Here is a 14,958-nt window from a genome sequence, read left to right as displayed (position 1 = left end):
GTGCCCAGACTGAAGCTGCTCTGTCAGAATGGCACGACTTATCCTGAGATCGTCTGCACGCTCACATCATGCAGCACTGAATAAGCTGCTGTAATGCAGGTGTCACCGTACATGTCTAGGTAGCATCACATTAGATAAGCAGCATATGCTCTCCAAAATAGGCACAGTTATGTCAGTGGAAAGGACTGCTGGAAAAGTCTATACTTGCACAGGATTGGAGTTAAACTCCAGTGATGCACCTACCTTTTTACTGTGGTAACTGCACGCATGTTTTTCTAGCATGGGTATTACTGCAAGGATTTAAAGCCTTTCACAACCAACCATAGCTGGAAGGGTACAAAATCCGTGCAGAATAGTCAAAGTTGCAAAAGAATTTGGCTTTATACATTTACTTTAATGATAATGGATACTTTAGCTTTAAATCTAGATTTTATTCATCTATGCTTAAAGTTCAACTCTGCTCCAGATCTTTGTGTCCAGAAAGGGATGAATTTGCTCTGCTTGGGGGTGGCTGCTTGAGGGGTTGAATATCATGGAATATCCATAGTGCAAATTGAGCATTTTTAAATCAACCAGAAGAATGCCTCTCAGATGGTTTAGATTAAGTATCTGGCAGGATTTGTGAGTGGGTAGCTGCTGGAACACACTATTAGACATGTGCAGGGAGTACTGAATTGACTTGACCCCAGTTATAACATGAAATAGTTCCACTGATGGTCTGTCGCATGGTCTTGTGGACCTTTTATTACTAGCTGCTGACCTGGCCAGCACTTGTTTCTCCAAATAGCAAGCAGCAGATGTGCTGAATCTTAGCGACGCCATCATTTGTTCACAGCAGAGGCAAAAAACATGGTTTGCAAAATATCTGTGGCTGGCAAAATCAGAAGCATTTGTTGGGACTGAGAACAGCTTGTTGCCTGGGAGCAGTGCTCTAGGAGGCCTGCAGCTCATCACTTCTGTCCCCACCTGCTGTTGTCCCCACAGTTAATGCTAGTCATTAATGACATTTTTGCTGAATATAGGACTAATTAGACAGCTAAGCAATGGACTGAGTCAACAAAAACAAATCTTACCTACTCATCTATTACACACTCGGGTTGAATTTCACCACGCATTCTTCTACTGGGAGACATCAAATACATTAATAAAGTAATTCATTGCAAATGGCTTGTTGCAGACTGGAAGAGGAAATCACTGACCCTTTGCTAATTATTGCTTCTCGCACAGTAATGGATTCCTGTGGTTTCGTGCATGTGATTTTCTCTGTGCTGATGCAGCCAGGAGTGTTAAGTTCACTGGGGCTTCATTCATGCATGCACTCAAGTTAGAAACTGTAGAGCTGCCAAAAAGCAGCAGGAAGTTGTCTACTACTGTTCACTTTAAGTGGAGATTATTGGGGAGCTTTGTGATGGAAAAAAAAAAAAAAGAAGAAGAAAAAATCATACTACACTGGGGCAGAAAACTATAGCTCCTCAACTCTTACGGTACTTGTGTAGGTCTTCGGGTGCTATTGATGTACCCAGCATTAGTAATTCTAATGCAGGATTTCATATGGGACTGGGTGATATGTGTGAAGTAACTGTAAAGAGCTCATTAAGTTCTCTCCTTTTGTAACCTGTAGTATGCTTGCCCATTTGTGTAGCTAGGGAGAAGAAGTGCAAAGACTTCTTGATAGTGCCCATCTAGGCTAATGTAGAGGATAATGAATTTTACCCTATCGCACACACCAAATGCCAGGTATCATGATACCAAAAGAATACCTACAGTTTGCCCAAAGGTCATTCACTTTTTCATTTATTTCTATTTTGCCAAGGGAAGCTACATTTGGGTGAGAGTATGCCTGGGTATTTTTCTCACATTTGTGTTAGAGATCTGTAAGCAAGGCTAGACTTGTCCCAGGAATACAGAAGCCTTGGTAAACTTTTGCACATGCCTGGATGCACATGCCTCAACCACTGGGAAGTGGCTGAGTCACCACCCCTGGAGGTCTTTAAAAGATGTTTAGGTTTAGAGCTTAGTGATATGGTTTAGTGGAGGACTTGTTAGTGTTAGGGCAGAGGCTGGACTAGGTGATCTTGGAGGTCTCTTCCAACCTAGATGATTCTGTGATTCTGTGGATTTTGAGGCTATTCTGAGACTCGTCACTCAGCAAGTGTTGAGCTTTGCACAGTCAAAGATATTTTGCAGAACTGTGTGTAGCTGGATCTCCTCTGGGGGTCTGCCACATGTAGGTTAGCAGCTGTAAGCATACAGATTTTATGCAAATGAACTGATACCTAAATATTCACGCCTGTTACATGTGTGGCGTGTTCATACCATTCCCCAGTTCTCCAGCTACACCATGAATCTGCCAACAATCTTCTGTTGGAACATCTTACTTACGGACATTTTCTCTTCTTCCTTGTGTCTGCTCTTTAAATGCCCCCTTTTAACTATTCCTTAGCTGGGTTTCTCTGTTCACCTCTATCCTATTTCAGCACATTGCTTTCCTCTTTTCTTCTCTGCTCTTTTCAGCACAGTCCCTCAGAGGGTGCTGGCTTCAAGGCACGGTGTAGCTTGTTTTCCACTCTCACCACGGGACGATGGAATTGCACCCCTAAGGTGCTGCTTGGAGCTGGGAAAGGGAAGCTTGCTTCCTTCCCTGCGTCTGGCAGGGTTTCCTGCTGTCTGGTTACAGGCCTCTTTAATGCTTTAAAAGTGGCCCAGATACTGTGGAGAGGGTTGGTTTTCATGTACTTTTCTTCTTGCATCTGGAAAGGTTGATTTGCAATGCTAGAGTGTGGGTACTTCTTTACTAGGCTAGGACTGCACGCTTTCCAAAGAAAGACCAGGGCTGTCATCAACTGCAATGTTTAATTATCTGCAGGGGAAGGGTCATCCCAGAAGCCAGGATGACCTTTTTCCCCCTCCTGTGGTTGGAGTGTGTGGCCCTTCCAGTCTGCCTCTTGGGTTTCAGAAAACTGGTTCATTTTATATTAATTTGGGCTCTCTGTGTTTTGTGCATATTGTACGTATTTGCAGTTTGCGGTTGTCAAGGAGTGTAACAGTCCTCTGGAGACTAAAGCGGTTGATCTAATTGAGTGTGAGACAGCAGACCCTCATCCTGCCTGTCCTTCAGAATATGGTGAGTAGGATTTCCTTCCCTATTACATCTCTCCTCACCTTTGCACCAGCAGCAGTGGTGGCTAGTCCAGGAGACAGAGAAACCAAATGATACCACTGGCTTGTTTAGAGCACTGTGCACCGCAGAAACCATGTTTGCATTGCTGTGAAGAGACCATACAATCCTTCACTTTGCAGATTATTCGTGAGAAATTACAGTACAACAGTGCTTTCACAAGCATAAGGAGCCAGATGCTTCTCATGATAGTAATAATATCATGTTTTTGCGTTTTTGTAAAACTTCATAGTTTTTTTCTTTTTTTTTCTTCTTTTTTTTTTTTTTCCTTCATAGCAATGAGTTATGTGCATCATACTAATGGGAAAAGTGTGTCCCTGAGAAGATATACTTTGACAGTCCTTATGCATTCAGGCAGGAAAACTGTCAGGGTGTGAAGAGTCCAGACCTTTTGCCCTGTAGCAGCAACAGCAATTCTGGTTTTTTATTTTTTGTGTGTTAAACAAGATGTTTGACTGCCTGGGGAGTGTTTGGTGCTTAAACAAAGATGAGATGAATGAAGGAGATATTCCTCCCACCGCTGATGCAAAGGCAGCAGGCAGCACAGGAACACACAACAGGCTTCCATGGCCCACAGGTTACCAGCTGGATCACTCTGAGTTTTAGCAAATCATGTCTTGTATAGAGGCAACTGAATTTCCTAATGGCTCACGTGGTGAGAAGTGATGGGGAAAGACTGATATCCTTTAACAGTTTGTCTTTAATGTATTTACTGCCTGTTCAGAGAAGTTACCAGACAGCCTGGTTTGCATTGGCCATTTAGAAATACCCAAAGACAAATGTTTGAGGATATCGAATGGGCAGGCATCTTGCAAGATTTTCATAATTGCCCATCCTGTCCTTAGATATACGTTGGGAAATCAGTTTATTCATCAGTAGAAAACATGCCTCACGTTTACTTGGTTGAACTAATACTGTGAACATGTGTAGAACTGTATTGCCCAGTGAAAGAAGCCTGATGTTTCCCATTAGGAGACTCTGTTCTCATTTATAGGTTTATCAGATGCAGCTTTTGGAAGAGAAATTTCCCGTGACAGGCGTCTTTTTTTTTTTTCCCTAATTGAAAATTTTAGCAAAAGTGGTTCAGCTGCCTTAGAGAACAAGACTAGTAGATAATCTGATGTCTTTTCTAAGATGTCAGTGAATAATTCTAAGACCTTTGACTTTGGAGCAGGGAATTTAATTTCACCAGGCAGGTGGTCTTCCTGTCTTGGGCATGCCTTTTTCTTGTTCTTAGGTGTTAGAATAGAAAAACATGACATTTTCCTTGGACAAGTCACTTCTTAAAATCTGAAACAAGTTCTTGACTGTCTCTTTTTTGTTTTTTTTTTTGACATAAGTTCTTTTTGTAATTTTCTGTGTTTGATGCCTTGCTTCCTTTCATAGCTTTCCTTCAAAGCTATCATTAACTTTCCTTTAGCCTAGTTGTTGTGAACCTTCCCAGATGGCTTTCAATAACGTATATCCATTTTGTTCAGCAGAAGAACAGCCTATAACATATGCCAAAGCAGCAGAGACTTTGGCAGAAGAGGAGAAAGAACAAGGCTGCCGACAAGAGGTTCCTGGTGGTGAGAAATCGTTTCAGCCCTCGGGAGCAGAGAAGGGTCCCCCCCAGGCTCCTTGGGGAGCCCACCCCAAGCCCCTGCAGGGAAGGGAGCCCTGCCTGCCTGCCCCAGCCAGCCTGCTGATGCAGCCGGACTAGAAGAAGCTTGGGCTGAGCAGGAACAGGAGGAAGGATGAAGCCAGTGGAGAATGGGAACTTGCGAAACACTGAAGCAACCCTCATTTTTGTCTTCAAGCTGTGCGCTAGAAAAAGAAAAGAAAACAAAAACACCGAACAGAGCAGAAAAGTTCTTGCCACTCCTTGCCTACCATCTCTGCTTGGAAGAATTGCTGTGAGCAACGCATTAACCACCACTACTCTATAAGTATCACTTTAGGGGTCAACACTGCGAATTTCATTAACTGGCAGCTAAAAGGACACTGAGGGAAAACAGACCAGTGGGTGGTTTGTTAGAGGTAAACATTTTCTAAAGGAGTTTATTGCAAGTGATAGTCTTTACACATAGATGGAGTCCGAAAAACTGCCCAGAAAGTGGGTCATAAGGGACAACTGCAGAGAAACTGGAACGGAAGACGATGCAGGAAAACAAGTTCAAATGAATCTTTTCGTTAAAATACTGTTCATGGGCACTGTAAGTCTCTCCCCAGCACTGCTGTCAGGCCACTGTAACATCTGGGACTTCAATGGGGCTGTTCTTGTAACCTAAGATCTTCTGTAACTGAGCACCAGATGTGGGACTGTGTTTCTCGGATTTGGTGGGTTGGAGGATTGTTTGTAAGCTCATGGTATTAACGATGGTCCCATCTATAGCAATTTAGGTGATTCTTCCATTCAATTTTCCACTCTACACCATTTCTTTGGAGGATCACGTGATTGTTGCTGGACGGGGACAGCAGGCCTCAGTCTGCTTTCAGCCCTGCGAGGGAGCATGTGCTGGAGCTTTCTTTGCCTCACAGAACTGTGGCTGGCAGCAAAATCTGTCTCACCATATAGGACTTAGTGTGGCAGAAGAAGTCCAGCCAGTTCCTGTTCCAAAAGAACATGAGAAGTGGGACAAACAAAAAAAAATGCCCCCTCAGTTTGGACTGACATCCATGTCACTGATTTGCGCTGCCTCAAAATCCATGGGATCGATTGGAAAACACCACCCATTTTTCTTGAAACTGACTTTCTAACAGCTACGGTTCCCTTCCAGTTATTTGTTAAGAAAAACTAACTTGCTTATAAAGCTCTGTCATATACAGAGTTGTAACTTAGTTGTTTATCATCTCAAGTGATTTTCACCACCGCTCTTGAACTTCTGAGGCTGTTTTCAAAATGTTTTGGAAGATATCTGGAAATAGCTATGTTACTGATAATGTTTTCATTGTAGAGGATCTTCTCTGTTTGTGAAGTCTACTGCTATAACTATTGGACACCTTCTCTAAGCTCCACTACAGTGCCCACTACTAGCGCTCCTCATAATTCATTAGCTGGATAACAGTTATTAATGTTATTCATTTGTGTGTTTGACATCCTGCTGTTTGTTTTTGGAGTTCCACCAGGAAGGTGTGATGTGTTGTAGGCTGGTTACCAGCTCTGTATGCCAGTGATGGAAAAGAGTATTAAAAGGCTCTTATCTCTTGTCCAAAATAGTTGCATGCTTGAGTAACTTTGTGGAGTTAAATCTTGTAATCATAGAATGATAGAATGGTTTGGGTAGGAAGGGACCTTAAAGGTCACCTAATTCCAACCCCCCCCTGCCATGGGCAGAGACACCTTCCACTAGACCATGTTGCTCAGAGACCCATCCAGCCTGGCCTTGACCGCTTCCAGGGATGAATTCTGATTTATGCTGGTGAAAGCAATAAAAACACTGAGCCTGAGGTGTCTGAATTACAGAAATTGTAAGGCCTTGATTTGTAGCTAGGATAACAATTAAGGATAGTTGTTTATCCTTCTAAAATGATCTTTTTGTGGGTAGTTTTGAATTACTAAGTCAGTTCTGAATTCAGATTGAACTTCTAAAATAAGCGTTTCCAAAGGGTGGTTGGAGTTAGCAGTAAGGAAGACACATGCTCTTGTGTGCATGGAGAATGTCCATGAAAAGTGAAGTGATTGAGGAGAGTTAACCTACTAGATTGTGCTCAGAGGAGGGCAACCACTGGGCTGGACCATTAGTATTTAGTAGACTGGATTTTGAGTTAAGCATAGTTTCATTTCGTTAACATTGTTAAAAGCATCTAGGCTGGGTTCCCTGGTCTTCCACAGTCCATCAGGGATCTTGTGCATGTTGGTGGGAAGAGAGTCCAGCTGTAAAGGCCCTGATTCAGTAAATCAGTTTATTTTCATGAGAGCTAGACAGTAAAATGATTTTTATCCCTGCACTTTCATTATCTCTGGTGAAATATGTTTCTGTGCTTAAAATCAAAGTGCCGTGTTGAATGACAGTCAACATTTAGTTGGATGTTTCCCTGATCAAAGAAAATAAAGATTTGTAACTTTGAATCTTGTCTAAACAAAGATGTTTCAGACTCCTTACAAATTAGTTTTATATTCTGCCCCTTGTTTTGTTTACTTTGCTTTCTTTCACTCTAAGGATCAAATTTTAAATTCGATAATGTTCTTTAGAGAATGAGATGTTTCCTATTTAGTGTTTCAGCACTAAACTCAAAATAATCTTTAATGTTAAAACCTTGAGATGATATTTCAACATAAATATAATATATTTGGTTTATTTGTATGTTTATAAAACTGTTGATTTATAAAAATAATAATAAAGAAAGATGCTTGGTGTCCCTCTTGTTTTAAAAGAAGTGTGTACAGAACTCCTCAGTTAAACCATGTCATTCTTGTCGATAGCTCCATTGGTTTCATCCAGCCACAGTGTCATGTGTTGGTACAGCACATGCAGGTATCATGGTTTTTTCCTTCACCACCTAAAGGATCTTTACAAATGAGGGTTATCTTCTGCAGCTCACAATTAGATCCCTGCTTGAATATGGTAAGTTTTTACTTATGACTTTAGTTATACTATTCCCATAGACCAGTAGAAGCCATATATTCATTTTTGTGTGCATTTAAATGTCTCTCTTATGAATGTTGCTACTTGTTTGTCTAGAAATATTACTGATGGTTTCACAATATGTTTTCAAACTGGCCTCCAAGGTGTAATTCTCAGGATTTACACGGAAGTCAGATGACATCAAATGGTAAAATGCTAGAGGTACCTTGTTTGGTTATACTTTTTGTTTGTTTTTAAGGTCATCTCAAAAACTTTTAAATTATTAGGCTTTCTGGGTATGCAGCAAACTTAGTATTGACCTCAAATTCTGTTGGCGTACTCTGACTTTTAAAAATGAAATTAATGTGTGTCATAATAAGCTGCAAAAGAGGAATTTAGAAACAGTGGGAAAAACCTTGACAAGCCCAAAGTGAGAAAACTATTAGGCAATTCTGGAGGGCAGGGGAGAAAATGAGTTTGTTTAGTTTAGTAAATCCTGACTTTATTGAACTTGACATTTCAATTCTCCAAAGCCAGATTTTCATCATAAATGAATGAGGAATGATTCATGTTCATTCATAATGGGCAAAGGCAATGTGATGGTTCCCAGTCACAGGAATGTATGACGCATCCCATTTTAAGTCCTTATTTGCAGTCACTTGCAACTTGCAGAATTTTATCTGTTCAGGCAAAATTTTTCCACCCTGGGAGTCTATTTCAGGATGGAAGTATTTCAGAAAAATTCTATGAAAAAAGTGCGTAAGAGTTCAGAATGGGATTAAGGAAAACCTCTGCCTTGCTAATATATTTTGTGGTTTTGTCTTATTGGGAGTAATTTTATCTCATGTTATTTCGGGGTGATGCCTACACTGTTCAGTTAGTCTTCAGGACACACTTGGTGTTATTGCTTTGCTGCCTGATAACTTGCCATCTTTATCTTTGTGCTTGTGAAAAGAAAAGAGGTTAGTGGCATTAGAAGCCTCCCCCAGAGCCCCAGGAATGCACCCCAAACACAATCTGGAAGGATGATAGCCTAAGTTGGCTCACGTTCCTCTGATCTTTTATTGAGACTGCTGTTTAATGCTAGTTTTGATGTGGACCAGGAACAGCCAACTTTGTGAATACCATTCATCATGGGATTAACTTTCAGGCACTCCTCAGTACCGAGGTGGACTGGATTCAGCCCAGTGAAAAGCCTTACTCCCTTCTGGCCAGCCTTAGGGGCCCTCAACATCCTGCAATTTCAAGGCTTTGGGCCTTGACTTTTGAAGCAACGGTTGCGGTAATAATCTTAAAAGACGCAAAAACCCTTTTGTACTGGGACTCTGGCTGCTATCGCAATTTTCTCTTCAAGCCTAGACGTTACAACCAAAATGTCTTCTGCCTACTCTCTTTTAGGAGGGGATGGTTCTGACTCTTTCGTTCTACTAGATACAAGCAGGAGCTAAACCAAAGACTAGGAGGAATTCCTGTGCTTCATAGATCAGGACCCTGAAATCCGGTAACAGCTTTTCTACCAGGTAAGAAGTTGAAATAAGTCTGAGGTGAATCTTAAAAACACCTGAGTCTCAGATCCTTGTCTGTGCTTGCACCAACTGCCACATGCCACTGATACCTTTCCAGGCATCCAGCTTCGAATTACATGCCTTCCAGGAGCTTTGGTTTGTAGATGGTCTTGTCCATGTTACCGCTAATCTGGCTGTCAGTCTGGCCCTCACCATACGCCTGGTATGGGCTATAGGATCCTGTCTACCAGCCAGTTTTCAGCCCGTGTAGCTATATTGGCCTCACCCACATGGCCTTTATCCAAACCAGTTTGTAATGGTTTTAAAAAGAGAGTCAAAGACACCATGCAAAGGAATTTCTCACTTTTATGTGAGCAGCTACTGGAAACAGAGCAGCTGGAGTCCTGGACTAGTCCCCTAGGTATTAATATGATGCAAACAATGAAAAGAATACTTAATAATTTATAAAAGAATTAGCTACTCGTGCCCATTTAGAGAAGAGAGTTATTTAAAAAAAAATCAGGTTAATAGCTTCGTAGTTTCATGACCTAGCAATTTTTGTGCAGCTCTGGGCTTTTTATTGATTAAAGCCAACAAGTTTTATGTGCTGTGTTCATCCTCCATAACTTTGTGCGCATTTTAATGGACATGATCTTTGTTAATATTGATTGCACAAAATAATATGTTTGAGAGTGCTGTAACAACGGGAGAGAATGCACAGTTGATATTTCATTAGTCTATTAACAGTAGTTAGTCATTATGTAAGAGTACTGAAAGTGTGCTAGATATAAATTTATTGTTGTTGTTTTTTTTTCCACCACTCAGGAAAGAAATAGTGAATGAATTATTATTGCTCTGATCCTCTATAGATGTTTGCAGGTGGTAATCAGGGATGCTGCTTAGGAAGTGTAACCTAAAATAATCTTGTTGCAGTGCAACTCAATTAAGACTATTTAGACTAAGATTTTACAAAAATTTTACTGTTTGTTTCTTGTTTGCAAAAGGAATTTGGGCCCATTTCTGTGCAGCCTTTGTGCACTGTGTGCCTTTAAATATTAAAAGTTAAGAAGAAACGTATTTTAAATGGCTCTTGAAAGGTAACCGTTTAAGAAAGCAATCAATAAACTAAATACAGCCAGATGCTGAACATCTCACTGGAGACTGAAAACGCTAATAATTATGGGAGATTCAAGGATCCCTACAGTATTTGTATGAAATAATAATAGAGTTCAAACTTATTTCCGCTGACCTTAGTGTTGCTCATTAAAGGTTTTAGCAGAGACCTGGATACAGTCGCATTCGAGCGAGGTGTTTGGAATTAAAATACAGATAAAAGGAAAAAGGTTAATCCAGGTCAAGGGAACAGACCAAAACTGGGATTGCATAAGATTATAGTATCTTTCCTCATTTCTCCAATGGTCAACATCAGTTAGTTTTAAGTAACACTCTTCTCTGCAAAATCTCCTAAATGGGAGCCTAAACATAGTATTAACTGTCCATCCTTCGGCTTTGTCAGTATCCTTAATTGCTACACAATCATTTTTGACCTCTAAGAGAATTTTGCTTGCCTGAACCCAGAAATGTGCTAAACGCCACCTCCAGGGGACACAGATATGTAACAAGGCAGCCCCTACTGCTTATTCTGTGCTTTAATCCTAATAGTTCTTCTCTTCTTTCTCAAACTTAATAATGTTCATCACTTGTAGGAAGTGAGTACATCAAAAAGCTATGAGCTTATTTTTGTAATAGTGAATGAACCATGACCCCAGAACTGAACACTACCAACTGCTGAGGAAGTTGGAACTGGATCTGATCTGCCTTGTGGCTGGATGTAATAATAAAACAAAACTAAGGTCTTCGTCCAGCCAGTGGCTCTCTACTCTTCTGTGTCCCATGTAACATTTCCTCAAAATGTAAATTCAGAGCTTTGTGGTTGAGGATGCTGCTGCATTAAAGAGCAGCAGAGAGTAATCAGGAGCACGTGGCTCTCTTCCTCACTTCACTGCTCATGGGGGGGCGTCAGAAAAAACACTCAACAGGTCCTTGCACATTGCTACTTGGGGGAGGAAAAGAAAAAAAAAGGAGAGAGACCAAAAGAGAGACAGAGAAAGGAACATAAAAATTCTTACCTGTATCCTATTAGTTCTTACTGTGGCATGGTTTTTCATCTCTGGAAGAGATTCCCATAGAAGGGCTATTCTTATAAACAAATCTAACATTGAGTTAGTGGATTTGGAATCAAGCCGATTGAGATTTACATTTCTCGTTGCTTCAGAACCAGATTAAGACCTAGCTCGAGCGGGCATTGCTTTAACATTGTTAATGTTGCCTCATTTTATATCTGAATCTATCCCCACTCTCACATTATTATACACACAGGGTGGCTACTGTGCATCCTAACTCACTCCATGTTTTATTTGAATGATATTAACTAATCTTGGTAAAAAACAGCCCTTTGTCTCGAGCCCATTCACTGTAGTTTCCAACTCAAACACTAAACCAGTGAAACTGTGCTAACCTTTTGTGCAGAGGTGAATTCACCTTCTGTTTATGTGTGTAATGCTAAGCAGACCCAGATCTAAGACTTTAGAAATGCTTTACAGAACAGAAGTACTGAAGCTCTACATCAGGAGGCTTCAACAAGCAAAACACAGGTATGTTTGCCTCAGTGTATATTTTAGGATAAGGAGAGCATTAGAAGCATTCAAATGTATCAGTGCAAGGTCTTCTGATCTGCAATAACACAAAGCACGCAGTGTGAAGTCTGGTTCAAGAGTCTGTTCAGTTACAGGTTTGAAGCAGACCTGTAGCATGTGAGCTGGGTTATGCGAATATGTTGTATGCCACCCAGCTTGCTATGAGCAAAGGAGGCAAGGGTGGCTGGGTTCTTTAAACAGTTAGATCTAACAAATGACACATTTGGAAGTCTTAGGAAAGAATGTGTGCTAGAGTGCACTAATACTGGCAAACAACAGAGGAGAAACGGATACGGCCAAAAGTTGGCAGATCTTCCCTTGGAATGTACAGGGGAAAAAAAAAAAAGAAGCTAAGAATAAAAAGTCTAGGTGTTATTCTTTCCACATGTGTTTATAGAAAAGGGATAGATTTCATGTTTCACCTTTTTCCAGTTTAATGTGATTTTTTTTCTTTCTTTTGGTTTGTTTTCTGCTACTTCTCTCACCATCCATTGTTCTATTACAGGTCATTCAGCCTTACATTTGATGGCTTTGTGACCTAGGCCTCTGCTTCCCATCTGCAAAATCAAAGGGTCATATTTAGTCCACTACTAAGCATTCACATTTATCCTGCATGCTACGCATAGATAACAAGCATCCACAGTCTGCTTCTTCAAAAACATGAAAGCCAAACAAATGCCTGGAAGGACAGGAAACATCTTAAATGAGAATGGCTGGCAGGTTTCAAATCTCCTCATCATAAAAATAAGAACGGAATAGGGAGTTTATTTATTCTGCAAATGCTCTAGAAGAGGGAAAGAAGAAACAATGGTTAAAGGCATCGGTTCATTATAACAGGACTTCCTGAAGACAAATCTAAATCATCTCTCATATGACATAAAGTCTTGTAAGCTCTTCTTTATAGACCTCTCTTTCTATCATTTCCATATAGGAAACTACCACTGGCCAATGGGTACATCAGAGGGATATCACAAAGTTGAATCTGGAGTTCAGAGGAGCTAAGCTCTTTCCAAGGGTACAGTGTCTCACTCTTTCCTCAGCCTGTGGATGAATGTGTCCCAAGCTGCATCTTTGGATTCAACCCAGTAACTCTGGGCAGGGCTGTGATTAAGCCACCGCAACCTGTATTCACCCTGGATTGTGCTTTACACGTGCACCCACTGTTGCACTCAAGCTAATAGATAATGTAGACCAAATACCAACACCGTTCCATAGGTTGCCTAGCTGAACTGTATCTCCTTACCATATACAATTTTACTATTTTACTATATTTACTATTTTACATAGCCCCATTGAACCACACAGGTTTACATAGGAAGACCAGTTGCCTTCATCACCATGGCTAAGCACTGACAACTGACAATTTCTCAGATAGGAACTTTAGATATTCCCAGAAATATAAAACATAATTTATTATTTTTTCTTCACAACAGGTGAAAGGGACGCAGCACTGAATCGCTTCAGTATTTCAGATGTTAGATGAAAGTGGCATCCATCTACTGGTACTCATAGCTGCGGCACACTTTTCTTTAAATGTAAAAGGTAAATATTATTTTGTGGATAAATGTTTTGTCAATTATTCTGTAAATAAAAATTGTTATAATTGGTCTTCTTGGCTGCTGGATAGAGAAGTGACGGTAAATCTGCAGCAGCATCTCTGTCTTGCCAGATGTATCAGCACTGCAAAAACTGAGAGGCCTGGTGCAGATCCTGGGGGTTTGGCCAAGCTTCAGAGAGTCATGTGTCTGTGCAGCATCTTAGCTGAAAGGAGCTCACTAAGGTTCCCTTAATTGCCACTGCAGCCCATGGTTGTGTAGAACTCTCCAACTGTTTTTAGGCTTTAAGCATTTGCATTCATTTAAAACTTTCTGTTCTTTCAGAAAGTTTTAAAACTTTCCTGTACTTTCAAACTCCATTTTTTTTAAATCAAATTTCTAGCTAAGGGCAAGCCTCAGCTCTGGGGGCAGAGCAAAAAAAGACCAGATCGAAATGAATGACTGAATGCTAGATTTACAGTAGAACACTTACAAAAACCCACAAAGGAAATCCATTTATTTACTAGCAAAGTTGATCAATTGAAAATTACTAAATGTGGTATTCAAAACTGCCTGTCCAACACGAATTGAAACCCCATTTTTATATGCATTACATTCACTTATTTTTTCTCCCTCTGGATTTTTGCTTCACTCATGAATGAAATTATTAAAAATAGATTTACACTAGAAAAATGATTTTGGTGCTCAATCCTGCCTGCATTCTACCAGAGAAGTCTCTACTGTGGTTTTAGAGAAAGGAAATGTAAGATAATTTAAATTGAATCTTAAAAAGTATTAACCTATTTTCAGGTAGAACTTGCATTTGAACATCAAGGTGCTTTACAAAACAAATGTGCTTTACAAAACTGACACCATTTTGTAGACTATTAGCAATGATGTGTTGTTTTGTTTCTTGTTCTGTATTATTACCAGTGCTCAAGCTGCTTCAGCAGGAAGCCTCAAAATGTGGGATTGCCTCCAGAGCATCACCTAACTCCAAACCTGTAGGCCTGTTGTGTACAGCCTTCAGCTGAGGGCAATGAGGTTTTTGTCTTTATGAGGACTGCAGAACCTGCTCACATGTGAGTTGCAGAATTAAGTGCAATGGGTTTAGGGAAGGATGGAGTTCCAGCTCGAACTGTGAATTTCCTGACTTCTGATCGAAACCAGATGCTTGGTACTGTTATAGCACAGAGTTTTATGGGTGAATACAGCAATATTTTATTTCATAAATGTGTGCTTTACAACAAATCTAATGGGAATTGTAAAGTAGTACCTGACAATATCAATGTTTAAATGTCCCAGCATAGCATATTAAAACAATAGCAATTCTTTGCTCATGACACAGCTGAGGCACAAATCCATATGCTGATACCCTCTGCAAAACGTGTCAGATGGAGGAGAGAAACACGGTCTCTCAGGACAATATTTCAAGGCCAAACGCAGTCTCCTATGGGATATCTTTACAGATCAATTTCTTAGGACTACGAAAAATGA

General features: G+C 40.5%; 1 protein-coding gene across 3 annotated transcripts in view; it reads left to right on the top strand.

Annotated features, from left to right (window-relative positions):
• EGF (epidermal growth factor) overlaps positions 1-7,534 on the top strand; it is a 61,677-nt gene extending 54,143 nt beyond the window's left edge. For 2 of the 3 annotated variants that reach the window (XM_083834337.1, XM_083834336.1), the window contains 2 exons: positions 3,022-3,124; positions 4,660-7,534. In XM_083834337.1, the coding sequence (XP_083690463.1) occupies positions 3,022-3,124; positions 4,660-4,880 (324 nt within the window). In that variant the 3' untranslated portion in view covers positions 4,881-7,534. Of the gene's footprint in view, positions 1-3,021; positions 3,125-4,656 lie in introns of all 3 variants that reach the window. The other variant, XM_083834335.1, reaches the window with a different exon arrangement.
• The last annotated feature ends 7,424 nt before the right edge of the window (positions 7,535-14,958 follow it).

Source organism: Anser anser (assembly GCF_964211835.1).
Source record: "Anser anser genome assembly, chromosome: 4".
Taxonomy (NCBI): Eukaryota; Metazoa; Chordata; class Aves; order Anseriformes; family Anatidae; genus Anser; species Anser anser.
The sequence above is the reverse complement of the archived record's forward strand: the minus strand, read 5'-3'. Positions and strand labels throughout refer to the sequence as shown.